General features: G+C 44.7%; 1 protein-coding gene across 3 annotated transcripts in view; it reads right to left on the bottom strand.

Moving 5' to 3' along the window:
• Positions 1 to 15609, bottom strand: part of MAOB (monoamine oxidase B) — a 114583-nt gene that overhangs the window by 10084 nt on the left and 88890 nt on the right. For all 3 annotated transcript variants that reach the window (XM_027608612.2, XM_027608613.2, XM_027608614.2), the window contains 6 exons: positions 12573 to 12714; positions 11229 to 11378; positions 9954 to 10113; positions 5795 to 5891; positions 4712 to 4765; positions 2175 to 2232 (listed from right to left, as the gene is read on the bottom strand). In XM_027608612.2, coding sequence (XP_027464413.1) covers positions 2175 to 2232; positions 4712 to 4765; positions 5795 to 5891; positions 9954 to 10113; positions 11229 to 11378; positions 12573 to 12714 — 661 coding nt within the window. The remainder of the gene's footprint in view (positions 1 to 2174; positions 2233 to 4711; positions 4766 to 5794; positions 5892 to 9953; positions 10114 to 11228; positions 11379 to 12572; positions 12715 to 15609) is intronic.

Raw genomic sequence — 15609 nt, 5'->3', positions numbered from 1 at the left:
TTTGAAAAAAATGTTTTGTCTAAAAAATAGGCAGTCCCATACGGCATGATGGATAGTCGTGTGTAACGCATCCTATTTATAGAGCACAAGGGCCCTAGTTGAGGGGATGTCAGTGGGTCCGGGTCGCTCGTGGTCTTGCCACATCTCATGCGCTCTCTGCGTCTGAGGGCAACCACCACCTTGGGAGCACTCTTCTCTGGCTGTCTTCAGCCACTCAGAAGAGAGGGTGGGCTTTATCTTTCCCCTTTCCCTGCTCCCGGGGCTTGCTTCCTTCCACATAACAAACACCAAAGTAAAAGGAAATCAAGTGCTCCTCTTCCTGCCAAGAGCAAACAAAGACAGGACCAGCTCATCTTTATCAGCAGCAATGAATCACCCACATTCTTCTTCGAAGAAAGAGACTTTCCCACATTAAACATGCTCAACTGTTGCTGGAATTTGAGAGCAACTACATTCCCTTCCAACTGGGGTTCCCCAAACAACCATCCCACAGGTCGTTGGAGGGATCTCAGTGACATACCACCTCAGCCTGAGTGCGTCTCAGAACGTTTACTTCAAGAAAGCTCGAGTATCTACCAGGATGAAGTATCTGGACAGCATTTTAAAACAGAAAAACCAGTCATTTTTAATGGACGTGAAAGGATTATTTTTTTTTAGCGTGTGTATATTGATGGTTTTGCTACTTCACTCGCGCTACCCTTGAGCCTAGAGGCTATGCTTATATTTAAACTTTCGAGGGGCGCCTGGGTGGTTCAGTTGATTAAGCGCTGCCTTCGGCTCAGGTCATGATCTCAGGGTCCTGGAATCGAGCCCCGTGTCGGGCTCCCCGCTCAGCAAGAGTCTGCTTCTCCCTCTCCCTCTGCTCCTCCCCTCACTCGTTCTCTCTCTCTCTCTCAAATACATAAACTTGCTAAGTGGTCTACGGAAGCACAAAAAATTGAAGCAAAACACAATCTTCATTATTATTATTACGCTTCTCTCCAGACCAATCCATCACTCTCGTTCAAGGAACTCCAAAAATCCTCAAGAGCATGAGTTTCACCTACATCGTGTGGGGGGCGGGGGGAGAGGGGGGAAGGGGAATCTTGCTTTAAAAGAACGAACGAAAATGACAAATTGAAAAGCTACAACAACCTGAGTGGGACGGAGCAAGGCGCTGTGAAGTTGAGCAAGATCAGTGTGGAAGTAAGAAGATTAAGCCATGTAGCTGCTCAACTAGGTTATGATGTGCACTGCAGAGATTTGGATTTAAGAGGCTTAACAAGTTAAACAGTCTTAGCCCCCTCATTAGATTTTTCTCACTCTTTAACCGCTTATTTGTACATGGGTCTCCATTGTCTTCAAATGCTTCATGGATAACCGGATTTAATAATCTCTTTCAAAAGGTGATTTAATCCATGTTCAAATGTTACAAACCCCCACGGTCTGGTGCATGTCATGAGAACACCAATTCGTTGCTTTAAATATGGATGAGGGATGGGATTATGTCTACTGGTTAGGGGCGCATCGCGCCCTCTGGCGGTCACCAAATGACCTTACCACACCGACCCGTGATCCCGCCCCCCCATCCTGCCTTTCACCACCTGGGTGGGGTGGGGGCTACTACTCGTGTAACTTGAAGATCGCAGGGTCCTCATCCTCAGGCTACTTCCGAAGGTATCTGTGAAACTCGGCCGGCAGGGCTCCCCCTGAGCCAATATAATCGGCGTGTCTTCCCTGCACCCCTAAAGTTCAAGGGTAAAACAAAAGAAAAGGGGATGTGCAAGAGAGGGCCAGGCCACCTGATCTGTGCCTCTGAGAGTGCAGGGTGGGTGGGTGTTGGGGAATGCTTATATGCTAGTTTATGCAAACAAATGAGGACCTCAGCTTTTTACAGGATCGGAGAGAGAGAAAACTCTCTGCATTCCCATCCCGGCTGCTAGGATCCAGGATCTCCTGAGGAGTAGCCGAAGCTCTGTCCTACCCCTCTGACAGAGGTGGGAGTGGCGTGGCCCAACGTTCTGCTCCAGGAAGAGTGCTGAACTCGGGGACAAGTGTAGCGTTGCCCGAAACACAACAGTGTTGTGGGATTCTTGAGCTATCAGAGAGAACGTGAGCTCTCTAGAACGCTACTTGCGTGAGCCTATCCCTCAGAGCCCCTTGAGGACAAAACCAGGGGGCTCTCTCCATCTTACTTGCAAAGCTTCTTGGGAGCCCAGAACTTTTGCATAGAGCTCACACAGTTTCTTCATCCTATGGCGGGGGGGGGGGGGCGGGGAGGAGAAAAAGACAAAAGGGCAAATGAAGAAAGGAAGGAAGTAAAAGAGACACACAACCCTTCATTCAAAGACCCTGTGAGCTATTGCTTCCACTTGCCATTTCATTTTAATTTTTCAAAACAAGACCCTTTGTGTTCTATTTCAAATGTCTTAAGTCTATGTGGTCGCCAACAATATGAAGGAAGAGGAAGTGATACATGGCCCGCATTGCGGGGGGCTACCCAGCAATTTGGTCATTCATTCAAGTAAACACTGTGTACCTCGTTAAGTGTCTGTCTGCGAAGTGCTAGAGATTCTGGGGGGGATCCTTGCTTCCCCTCTTCCTCTCACCGCCCCACGGCCAGGCAATGGGCAGAGTGGAAAGAGGAAGGGGCAGGAAAAGCCTTGAATTCTGCTTCTGCCCCTCAAATACTAGGAGACCTTGAGCAGGTTACTTACTGAAGCTCTCCGCGCTTTAGTTTTATTAACAAACTGGCATGATTTTTTTTTTTTCATGCTGTAAAACAGTGTGGTGGTCCTCAGACCACCACCAGCCGCAGCCGCAGCAACATCACCCGAGTAACTTGTTTAGAAATGCAAGTTCTCAGGCCCTAGCCCAGACCTGCTGATTCAGAAACAGCAGTGGCAGGCAGAGCTGTGCTTTCCCAATGTTTCCAGATGATTCTCAGGTTTGAGAACCACTGATGCACAGCATAGAAAGTTACGCTTTATAATAACTGGGACATAACAGATGCTCAATAAAGAGCTAGGACATAATAGATGTTCAACAGAGAACTGGGACACAATAGACGTTCAATAAATGGTGGCTCTTAAGAAATTTAGTTTCCTGGGGGCGTTGGACATTAGCCAATAGTCAGACAATTATTAGCTGGGGTGTGACATTATAGTTAACTTCAAGTTACTTCAAGTCTGACTTTTACAGAATTTAGAGTCAGGCAATGATTTTCAAAAGTTATTAAAACCTACGAGGGAGGGCGCGCCTGGGTGGCTCAGTTGGTTAAGCGACTGCCTTCAGCTCAGGTCATGATCCTGGAGTCCCGGGATCGAGTCCCGCATCAGGCTCCCTGCTCGGCGGGGAGTCTGCTTCTCTCTCTGACCCTCCCCCCTCTCATGTGCTCTCTCTCTCTCTCATTCTTTCTCTCAAATAAATAAATAAATAAATCTTTAAAAAAAAAACAAAAAAACAACCTACGAGGGAAAGACAGATTATTCAATAAAATGGCACTGGGACAAAAGCTACCCGTGAATGAAACAAAGTTGACCTCCTTTGTGACTTCTTACACCAACATATATTTCGGAGGATCAAAGGTCGTCAACGTAATAGATGAAACCAGAAAAGTAATTAGAAAAGGAGTGATTTTTAAAATAATCTTGGAATAGAAAAGTATTTTCAACATATGTAAGACCATTCTGGAGGCATGATTTTAAAAACTGATAAATTTAACTTCATAAAAAGTTAGCCTTTTCTTATAGTATAAAACACATAAACCATAAACATGATCAAAAGCTAAATGGGGAAAAGCTTTGTTGCAGGCACTGCTCCAGGCACTGGAGATCGGGCAGTGGACCAGCCAGACAAAACCTCCTACCTTCATGGGTCTTGCTATTTCAGGGGCGATTTTTTATTTTTATTTATTTATTTTTTTTAGGTGAGTGGCCCGGTCAGTCCTCCATACCCCCGGCCAAGCACAGCGGTGACAATAGTCACAAAGAAGCAGGATAATGAAGGGGAAGGAATGCGCCATAATGTAATTCAGAGGCTCAGAGTTGGTAAACATGCATCAGAGGCGGTGTGGGAATAAATAATTGCCAGTGGTGAATATTAACTGCTGGAAGAAACTGCCACCTCCAGAGAAACTCGTCCCTCTGTCCCTTTAATCTGTAATTATTATGCATCACTCATGCAAGGATACACACAGACTGCCCTGCCTTGCAGTCATTTGTCTACCTGGCTATCTCCTTCCCCAGTACGTCTTCAGCCCCTGGGCTATGTCCATTTTTGTATTCCATAGAGCTCCTCGCATGGTATCTTATGGACAATAAACTCAATTAATTTGATGGGGTGCCTGGGTGGCTCAGTTGGTTAAGCCACTGTCTTCAGCTCAGGTCATGATCCTGGAGTCCTGGGATCAAGGTCCGCATCGGGCTCCCTGCTCAGCGGGGAGCCTGCTTCTCCCTCTGACCCTCCCCCCTCTCATGCGCTCTCTCTATCTCATTCTCCCTCTCAAATAAATAAATAAAATCTTTAAAAAAATATTAATTTGAACACTTGGTTCTTAAGTCACTGGCTGTGCCTCTCTACTAGACCCTCATAATTAACATCGCTGACGTGTAGCATTGGGAATACGCCTATAGTTAGGCAGTCTTCAAAGTAAAAAGTTAAGTAAAATGTAAAGGCAAGCAAGTAGGCAGAAAAGAAGGAAGAAAGAGAGAAGAGGCACTTGGTTCCGTACCTTTCATCTCTGGTAAGACGTGCCAGTTTTCTGGCTTTGTGGGCAAGGATAAATCTAAAACATACAAATAAGAAAAAGGAGGGAAATTAATGGCTGCGTTCATCCTGGCCCCAATTCTATAGCTACACATGTGCCGAGAGAGCAAATGGAGTCAACCAGAAGAAACAAATGACATACTAGTTTATTCTGTTCCATGTTTCACTGTTCACATGCTACATTCTTGACACTGACAAGCACCTTCAGCTTCAGCGACTGAGGGACGAAACACAGATGACCGGCCATAATTTCTGCCCAAGACAATATGATGACTGACCTGCCTCCCCCGACATGGCTGATGGCCAACAAGAACGAGCCCTTGGGCTCAAACGTGCATCTAAGGTCATCCAGCCCTTGCTCTTTGGTTCCGTCTCACGAGGGTGTCTCTCTAGCGTCCAGCCTTCTCAAATCTGCCTCCATTTCTAGCCCTATGATTGCCTTCAACTTCACAACTGGCTTTGATCTCCCTGTCGTCACCCGGGGCTCTCTCGGAAATACGTCTGTATGTATCTCTCTTAGGGCTCATCTCAATTTTGGCTGCTTCAGGTAACCACCAGTCTGGGCCAGGTTCTGACCCCGAAGACTTCCCCAGTCTGTGCTGGTTTTGCCTGCCAAGCTGAGCACTGGGCCAGCCTCGGCTCCTCTCTAGCGGCTCAGAAAATCTCAGCATCCCACATAATTACCACTGATGCCCACACAGGAGCCACAAGAAGTCCTTTTAGTAAAACACCCTAAGTCATCTTTATATTATGCTTTCACAAAAGATAGCTCACCAAAATATGTCTACCCCCGGCATGAAATATGAAGCAGAAAATGGATATAACAAATTTTAAGATGTTATTGGTATTCTACTTCCTTTCCAAATATTTATCCATTGGAACACATAATTTTTTTTAAAGGCATTAAGAATTTTTCTACTGCCAGATTTGGAGATTTTTACTCATTGGGTAAAAAAAAATTTAACAAAATTTAAGGCACATTTATTAACAGTACGGGAATATTTTGTCAACACCAAATAGCACCCGCACCACCATAGGCACGCCTTACCCCATTATGGCGGCACAGTCGCCATCAGGTTTGGTATCATCCAACGTGTAGGCAATTGGAGCTTCCTCTCCTTCAATAATCATGGTTCCACAGTAATCTTGGAAAATAGCAAAATGGAAAAAGATATTCATCACCTTATCAAACTACCCAAAATAGCCACTGTGAAGCACACATCTTCAATTTAGGAGCCCGAAGGCCAAATACAAGATGTTATACTCTAAATAATGAAGGCAAACCAAACTGATGTCAAAAGGAAGGGTGAGTAGCCAACATTTTGTGAAAAATCAAACCGTAGGCGCCTCTTTGCACATAATAAAGCAATGTCATGTTATGAATTAATCCAGGCCACAATTCAATAAAATCTTGTCTTCCCTGTCATTAAGACTTGTGTCCCGGGACAGCTGGGTGGCTTGCTGGTTAGGCGTCTGCCTTGGGCTCAGGTCGTGAGCCCTTGCTCAGCAAGGGAGCCTGCTTCTCCCTCTGCCTGCCGCCCCCCCGCCCCCGCTTGTGCTCTCTTTCTGACAAATAAATAAAATCTTAAAAAAAAAAAAGACTTGTGCCCCATCTTGCTTCCTCTTTCATAAGAAATCAGATAAAACCAAAGATGTGTAAAAAAAAAAAAATACTAGTCCATTACTGTAAAATAGAAGGGACTGAATGTTCACTTTTTATGAGGAACCACTTAGACTAAGCCAACTAGTTCTCAGTTTTCTGGAGACAGGGCAGAGAGGACATGGGTAACCAGCCTCCACAGAGTTCCAAATCCTCATTCGTCACATGATCTCCAGAACAACTCCGGAAACAATGTCAGCTCATTCTGGTCCAAAGTGCTTCTCTCATTCCCCTCCGTCATTCTCTTGCAAATTTGAGGTTGTTTGAACAAAGTTATGGTGGAGGACTCTGGAACAAATGTTGTCTAGAAAATCCGATGAGAGGGCTTCAAAAGGAGGAAGAAAGAACAGAGAATTTGAGGGTATTGCACCACCCTCAACCTGTGTGTGAGCAGACACACCTGAAGGGGTTTTTGTTTTGTTTTGTTTTTTTTACCTGCACTTGCTTCTCTCTCTCTCTTTGACATTCCCTTCACTGTGCACCTGTAAGAATCAATGTCCCAGCCAGCCACTGCATTGAGGGGTGCTTGCATGCCCCTCAAGTGTGCAGGGACAGGAAAAATGTTGAGAGAAACTGAAGTATGGGAAGAAGAAATGTCCTAAGTCCACCCAAGAACTCAAGAAGACTTAAGGATACAAGAGAAATAGCCAAGGAATCGTCTGTTACAAGAAGACAAGAAAGAAGAGATGAAAAGAGAGCGTGCACACTGATGGTGTGGGGTCAGCTAGACTGGACAGAGAGCTAGTGGGGGACACCAGGCTGTCCTGAATGGAGGCCTTGCTTTCTGGATAGCGTGGGTCCTTAGACACTTCCTTCCGAGAGCAAGGCTGGCCTCCGAGCCATGCAAGCACACTGGGCATGAGTGAAGGACAAAGGGGCAGAGAGAGAAGTCACGTTCGTGCTGGGACAAGCCGTGCAGCATCAGTGACATTTCTATCACTTGTAGGGAGACCACTCAGGAGTCCCGCCCATGAACACTGGACTTCCGGTCAGCTTGGTCAAGCCTCACTCTTAAAAAGGAAGGGACGGTCAAGGACATCTAGACATTTAACGAAGTCCTTTAACCAGAGACGCAGCAAGAAAAGCAGAAATAAACTAACAGTCAAGGACTGCAACACACTACTTGCAAAATACTTGCAACACATACAGAAAAAAATTAACAAGCAAAGGATAAATAGGTAATTTACAAAATAATTTAATATAGCCTCAAGCCTTCTTAAAGGTTAAAATTAACAAATTCTAGATAAATGGGATATTTTTCTCTGCTCATTGGTAAAGTTTAAAATATTAGTAGTAAAATATCATTAGTTGGCAAGGACGTTGGGAGGACAGGAACTTTTTTTTTTTTATGTTATGTTAGTCACCATACAATACATCATTAGTTTTTGATGTGGCGATCCACGATCCACTGTTTTCGTATAACACCCAGTGCTCCATGCAGTACGTGCCCTCCTTAATACCCGTCACCGGGCTAACACCACCCCCCTCCCCTCTAGAACCCTGTTTGTTTCTCAGAGTCCACAGTCTCTCGTGGTTCATCTCTCCCTCCGATTCCCCCCCTCTTCATTTTTCCCTTCCTTCTCCTAATGTCCTCCATGCTGTTCCTCATATTTCACAAATAAGTGAAACCATATGATAATTGACTTTCTCTGCTGGACTTATTTCACTTAGCATAATCTCCTCCAGAACTCTTAACAAAAATTTCAAAGGTCTACCCATGTCAATTGCCTTCAAAATTCCACTTTTACAAATGTATCAAAAGGAAATGCTCCTATACAGATTTGCAGAGCTATATGAAGAATGCAGTTTACCGCAGCATCGTGTAATAATAGCACAAACTTGGAAACAATCGAAATGCCTATCAACAGCAGACCTATGTGGTAAATTCTGATGGAGCCACACAATGAAATACTCTGTATTCAGTTGTTGAAATGAGGTAGATTTAAATGCACCGATGTGGAGACACGTCTATGGTGCATTGTTAACCAAAAAAAAAGTGAATTTCAGTACAGTATGTATCTTGTTTTAAAAAAATATGCTTTTGGAAAAATGTGTAACATTATTTACTTAAAATTATATTTGCTCATAAATATTACACACATTCTTTAATATATATTCAAAGTGTATATATAGTTCAATATATATGTATACATATATTTAAAGTACTACCTGTGCATATGATAAATTGCTTTTTTTTGAAGATTTATTTATTTGAGAGAGAGAGGAGGGGCAGAGGGAGAGGGGAGAGAATCCCAAGCAGACTCCTCGTTGAGCATGGAGCCCAACATGGGCCTCGATCCCACGACCCTAAGATCATGACCTGAGCTGAAACCAAGAGTCAGACGCTTAACGGACTCAGCCACCGAGGCGCCCTGCACATGATAAATTTCTAAAGATAAACAACTTAAAATTTTTAGTTGTTGTTCCCTAAGGGGAGGATATGCCAGGACACATGCCATAGGAGAGGGACAAATACTTTTATTTTTTTTGTACATTTTATAGGGAACACATTCACTTCTGTAATTTTTTTTAAAGGCAGGTATTGCTTCTGTCATTTTATTTTTTATTTTTAAATTTTTTAAAAGATTTTATTTATTTATCTGAGAGAGAGAGAGAACGAGCAGGCGGAAGGGCAGAGGGAGTGGGAGAAGCAAACTCCCCACTGAGCAGAGAGCCCCTCACGGGGCTCGATCCCAGGACCCCGGGGTCATGACCTGAGCCAAAGGCAGACACTTAACTGACTAGGCCACCCAGGTGCCCCATGCTAGCCACGTTTAAGTGTTCGATACCCACATGTGCTCAGTGGCTATGGTACTGGACGGAGCATCCCTAGAACATTTCCACTGTTGTGGAATCGAGCACTTGGTGGGCATCCCTAGAACGTGCCAGCCCGCACAGTAGCACACCTGTTGAATATACGTGAAGGAACGAATCAGCTTAACTTAATATAGTAGAATCTCAACACGAATGAGAGATCGCCTGGAAATTTTCAGAATCCCTACTTTCGTGAACGGCTCTATAAACTCATCCTTCAAAAAACTGTATTAGAAAGTGAGAATAAGGGGCACCTGGGTGGCTCAGTCGTTAAGCGTCTGCCTTCGGCTCAGGTCATGGTCCCAGGGTCCTGGGATCGAGCCCCGCATCGGGCTCCCTGCTCCGCGGGAAGCCTGCTTCTCCCTCTCCCACTCCCCCTGCTTGTGTTCCCTCTCTCACCGTGTCTCTCTCTGTCAAATAAGTAAATAAAATCTTTAAAAAAAAGAAAGTGAGAATAACTATTTCACAAGATTTTGTGGCAGGATAAAACAAGACTTTATAGTAAACAAGACTTTATGAAAAGAATCAGTCATAGTTCAAGGGAGTTTGTGCCAAATATATTTTACATATATTGTCACAAATATATATTTTATTGGCACAATATATTTTACTGGCTAGAACGGTACTCAGCACCTGGACTAGTAGTGTTTTATGCCCAGCATTCTAATAAAACCAGTTACATGCAAATACATGTCTTTGCACCAAGTTTCTTGGACCTTCTGATAATACTCACCCTTCTTCCTCCAGAAGGGCTCTTTATAATAAACCATACACTTGATGACAGAACCCAAAGGCACACGAGTGATCAGCTGGTTTCTCATCATTGGCAGAGGGGGACTGAAATGAATCTTCATGCCCAGAATAGGAGGAACAGCGCTAATCACATACTTAGCCTGGAAGAAAAACAACGTGCTTAAACATTATTCGTGGGTGGTTGTTTTTTTTCCTAATGTTTCTCCTTCATTTTACCCTTGGCCCCCTTGGAATGTTTTTTTTTTTTCCCCAAAGATTTTATTTGTAAGTAATCTCTACACCCAACATGCGGCTCAAACTCACAACCCTGAGGTCAAGAGTCACACGTTCCACTGCCTGAGCCAGCTGGGCATCCCTCGAGTGTCTTCTTAACAGAAAAATGGGAAGAACTGTGTTAAAACCAAAATTAGCCCTTATTGTTCCCAGTTCAAATCCTCCCATGACTTTCCAACACACTTGGGAGTCAAAGCCAAGTTCCTTACACTCACCTCCAAGGCCCTATATAGAAACGGACCCTTGTTACAGCACTGATCTCATCTTCTGTTCTTCTTCCCCTCATTCCTTTAATTCTGCCATTTGACCACCTTGCTGTTCCTTCATCATGTTGGGCCTGCTTCTACCTCAGGGCCTTTGCATTGGCTGTTCTACTTGGAATGCTCTTCCCTCAAAGGACCCCATCACATGGTTCAACGCCTCATCTTTTTTGGTTCTGTGCTAAAATATCACCTTCTGATTGAGTCCTTCCCCTACGACTTTACTTAAAATTGCACGACCAATCCCCTTACCCCCCCCCCCCTCACCCTTCTGGTACACTCTCTCTTCCTTCCCTGATTTTCTTCCATAGTACTTACCATCATCTGGGATACTTTATATCCTAACCATATACTTGATTATGGCCTTTCTCCTTCACTAGAATGTAGGCCACATGAGGGCAGAGTATTTTATCTGTTTTGTTCTCTGCTGTGTTCCCAACTCCTAGAATAATGCCAGACACATAGGAAGCACTTGATATTTATTCAGTAAATATTTTCTTTGGTATCTAATTACATAGGAGCCCAGTACAGAGGCTTGATAATATATGATTTTACACATCTGCCCTCTCCCCAAATATTCTGGTTCTCTTTTCCCTTCAGAGGTAGCTTTTTCACCTTTGGCAAAGCATTGTCTATGAAGTCTGGAACATTCTTGGCTTTATTTAAGCTTTGATTATCTATGGGATTCTGGCCACTTCCCCTAGTTTAAGGCTTTTGGTTACCTCAAACACCTCATGGTTGAGGGTCTCCACTAGGACATTTTCTCCTGTCTGGTCAACGTGGGTCACGGGCCTCTCCAGCTTCACTTGGTCGCCAAGGAGGTCCATTATCCGCTCACTCACTTGCCCAGATCCACCCACAAATTTCCTCTCCTGGAAAGAAAAGAGGACTCAAGAGATGGATAGGAAACATAGGAACGGGTTTCAGTGATTCAGTTGTGAGTTTTTCTCACATCTCTCTCTGTGAGATGTATAAATTGCATTTTGCTGTTGCGAATCGTGTCTTCGACCACTGTTTGCTAACTAGTGATTGCTGGCTTTTGACAAAATTACAGGCTTTCTAGCCAGGTGACTGTTAGGTCATGCTCTTGTGGATTCCCGGGCTCCACTCTCTGCTGGACATCCTCAGCCTGACCCCCATGTCCTACCTGCCTGGCCGCTACCCCTGCTTCGTGTCCCATCTAGATCCTTCTGTTGGGCTGCTAGGTCCGGTGAAGTCCCACCTGCAGCTGGACTACTGCTTGCCTGAGCACACCTAAGGCTGTTTTTCCATTCCTTGTTACTCAGGCTGAGAACCTCCCTGGCCTACCCACCACCCTCCTCTCTGGAGCATCCTGGGTCACAAGCCTGTTGCTTCCGAATATTCTGCATGCCTGGGCACATGGTTGAGCTGACTGCCTTCTCCTAAATTTTCAGTTCAGGTAATTTTGTAAAAGATTATTTCAAATAGGTCTGAGAAGAAAGAGAGGGAGAGAGGGACAAGAGGAAAAAGACGAAGAGAAGAAGGATGGGGAGACGGAGGAGAAAGGGGAAAGGAAGGAAAATGACCAGCAAGCAGATTACTTAAGATCTCACCTTCGCTTCCTACTAGGCCTAGCACAGAGCTTTATACAACGCTGGGGCTCAGGAAACAGAATGAATGAATGAATGAATGAATGAAAGCCTGAGTGAATGGATTTTGTGTGGTAATGTGTGTGTTTGAAATTGAAAATGCGCTTCTGACTTTTCTTTCTGAGCTGTCCAAGAAGTGCTCAAGCTATGTTCATTGGATGGTCTCCTACAAACCTCCCGGATAATAATCAGATGCACATCCAAATGGAGAATGGCAAAAGTATGTAGTGAGGTAGCGAGGTGCATCTTAAAGCCCCATTGGCGGCTGGGTTCCCACATTGGGTCCCTAACAACAGACTGTCCCTCACAAAACCACTTGGGGCTGCCCTCATAAAGTTCTGAAGTCCACAAGCCTGCCTCCTGCCTCACCCATTCATGACTGAAGAAGGAGGATGCCAATCTTTTTATTTAGGCATGGCGGTCTTCTGTTGGAACAGTGTGGGGATGGGTGAGTACCTGCCCTCCATTGGTTGTTGAGATGATCCTGGTCGTGCCCCCGCACTGCTTCACATACCACAGGAACCAGAGCGCAGAGACCTCATGGGTCTCTGCAGTGACACACAGGTTCACGAAGAGAGTGGCAAGCTGCTTGGCAGATCTGCTCGGGAAGAAACGCGAGCACGGTTAACAAATGTGGGAGGGCATCTTCTTCATACTGTGGACATTGTTCAAGCATTACATTTACTTGGCTAACTTCAGCACAGTTTGGCAAGTGGCAGAAAATTGTCACTAGTACTAGAATCCATGATTCTAGAATGCAGTATTAGAAAACATGACATCTGTGCCTGTGGGAATGAGATTTATGTTCCCCTTCACCCAAACAGCTTACTCAGGATCAGCCTGTATTCCGTATTCTGTGGTATCATGATTTCTCTCCATACGCCTGCTCCTCGTCCTGTGACCCCCATCTCCGTAGAAGGCGTCACCATTCCCCCGACTGCTAAGGCCAACACTCTAGAAATCAACCTTAATTTCTCTCTTTCCCTCACTCTCCCCGCAAGCCCAATCCATCAGGGAGTCCCACTGTCTCTCACCACATCACCCTGCCATCACCACCACCAACGCAGCGTCATCTTTTGTCAGGAGTATTGCCATTGTTTCTTCCAGACTGGCCTCTCTGCCTCCACTCATCGTTACCTGGTATCCATTCACCAAATTCAAAGCCAGAAGCTTTTTAGCCCCTCCCCACTGTGGGGCTCTTTCTATTGTATAAATCGAGTCATGTTCTCTTGCTTTAGCCCACCAGTGGCATCCTATCGAAACCAGAACGGGATTTGGATCTTTCACCTTTGCCAGCAAAGCCCCAAGTGATCTAGCCCAGGCCTACTTTTTCTACCTCATTCCGTACCCTCTCTACGTCTTCTAATGTCTCCTCAGAAAGATGAACTCTTGCGCGCCTGGGTGGCTCAGTTGGTTAAGCGACTGCCTTCGGCTCGGGTCATGATGCTGGAGTCCCGGGATCGAGTCCCGCATCGGGTTCCCTGCTCGGCAGGGAGTCTGCTTCTCCCTCTGACCCTCCCCCCTCTCATGTGGTCTCTCTCTCTCTCTCTCTCTCTCTCTCTCTCACTCTCTCTCTCAAATAAATAAAATCTTAAAAAAAAAAAGAAAGATGAACTCTTCTACCTCTGTGAAAATAAACACCAGCTTCCATTCACCCAGTACCCTGGCATTCCCTATCATCCTACCATAGTATGGTGTCTTTAGAACTCTTTTCATTGTGTTAAATTATCTTTATTCCTGGTTCGCTATTTTCTACTGCTGTCTTCCCTACTATACTATCAACCGATGAGAACAGGAATCTTAACTTTCTTGCTCACCAGTGTCCCCAGTGTCCCCTTTAATAAAATAGTGTCTGGCACATAGTAAGCACTCAATAATTACTTGTTGGATGACTGAACGCATAAATGGTTATCAGTTAAATATTATTTTTAAATTATCCATAATGGGGGCACCTGGGTGGCTCTGTCAGTTAAGCGTCTGCCTTCGGCTCAGGTCATGATCCCGGGGTCCTGGGATCCAGCCCCACATCGGGCTCCCTGCTCCGTGGGGAGCCTGCTTCTCCCTCTCCCTCTACCCCCTCCTTGCCACTCGTGCTTGCTCTCTCTCTCTCAAATAAAATCTTTAAAAAAATAAATAAATTATACATAATGTGCAAAGGATAAGCTAGGTGCTATCCCTAATACAGAATTAGTCCCAGTTATTTTTTAAAAGATTTTATTTATTTATCTGAGAGAGAGAGAGAGAATGGTGGGAGTAGCAGAGGGAGAGGGACAAGCAGACTCTGCGCTGAGTGCAAAGCCTGACGCAGGGACAGAGATCATGATCTGAGCTGAAATGAAGAGTCAGACACTCGAATGACTGAGCCGCCCAGGCAACCCTAGTCGCAGTTATTTATTCAATTATTTTACTGTCTAGTGGAAGACAAGCTAAAAGGATGGATAAGGGGGGAAAGCAATTAATAGAGCACAGATATGTGAACTTCTGCTTGGGGTTGGCAGGTCAACAGGGAAAGGTTCTATCCTATCTCGAGGCATACCAGAAAGTGAGTGATCTCTTGCAATTCCAACAACTCAGTTATATCTTAACACCATTTTTTTAAAGATTTTATTTTTAAGTAATCTCCACACCCAATGTGGGGCTCGAACCCACAAGCCCGAGATCAGGAGTTGCGTGCTCTACTGACTGAGCCAGCCAGGCGCCCCTATTTAACATTTCTAAAATTCACCAGTAGTAATGTGTACTCTGGGACATGTTTAATAAGAGCCAATCCCCCCCTTTTCACTTTGACATAAAGTTCGTGTGATGTTAATCTGCTTATATCCAAGGCAGAGTTTGCCACCTGGTCATGCTGACAACGGGTGGGATACACGATACTGCCTTCCATTACTGAACTCTTTCATACTCCATGGTTTTTAAACCCACTGTATTGAAATGTCGTAACAATTCTATAAAACAGCAATTTCTCCCCAGTTCACAAGCCTGAAAACTGCGTCTCAGGGAGGTTAGTAATATGTCGTACACAGTCCACTAAATGGTACAACTTCAAACCAGATCACACCTGATTCAAACCTCATGCTTTCACTACCTCGAAATGCTTTATAATTAGGCAGCTTACAAGCTCGAAAGCACAAATACTCACTGAGGACCACATCTCTACGCTAGTGTACCTTGACTCTGGAAGTTTCTGCCATCAGGCCCAACACACACTCCTGACAATGTTCACAGCCCTAACAACCTGATAGCGTCTTTGTGACAGTCCCCATCATTTAGCCTGAAACTAGTATAATATATATGTTGAAGGGACTTAAAGTGAGTTTTGTAAGATTCCTCACGATAACCAAAGGGAGGGAAATTGCTGACTCGTGTTTTCTTTGCGAAGGCCATTTGTACCATCGGTCTAAAGCAAACAGCCAGACGTGAGTTTAAAATATTACTTCAAAGTGGAAACATCCTTTGCTGTTTCCCAATGTTCTATTCTTTTTGTTCCTTAATT

This window comes from Zalophus californianus, chromosome X (assembly GCF_009762305.2).
Source record: "Zalophus californianus isolate mZalCal1 chromosome X, mZalCal1.pri.v2, whole genome shotgun sequence".
Taxonomy (NCBI): domain Eukaryota; kingdom Metazoa; phylum Chordata; class Mammalia; order Carnivora; family Otariidae; genus Zalophus; species Zalophus californianus.
Note: the sequence above shows the minus strand (reverse complement) of the source record. Positions and strands in the feature narration are given on the sequence as shown.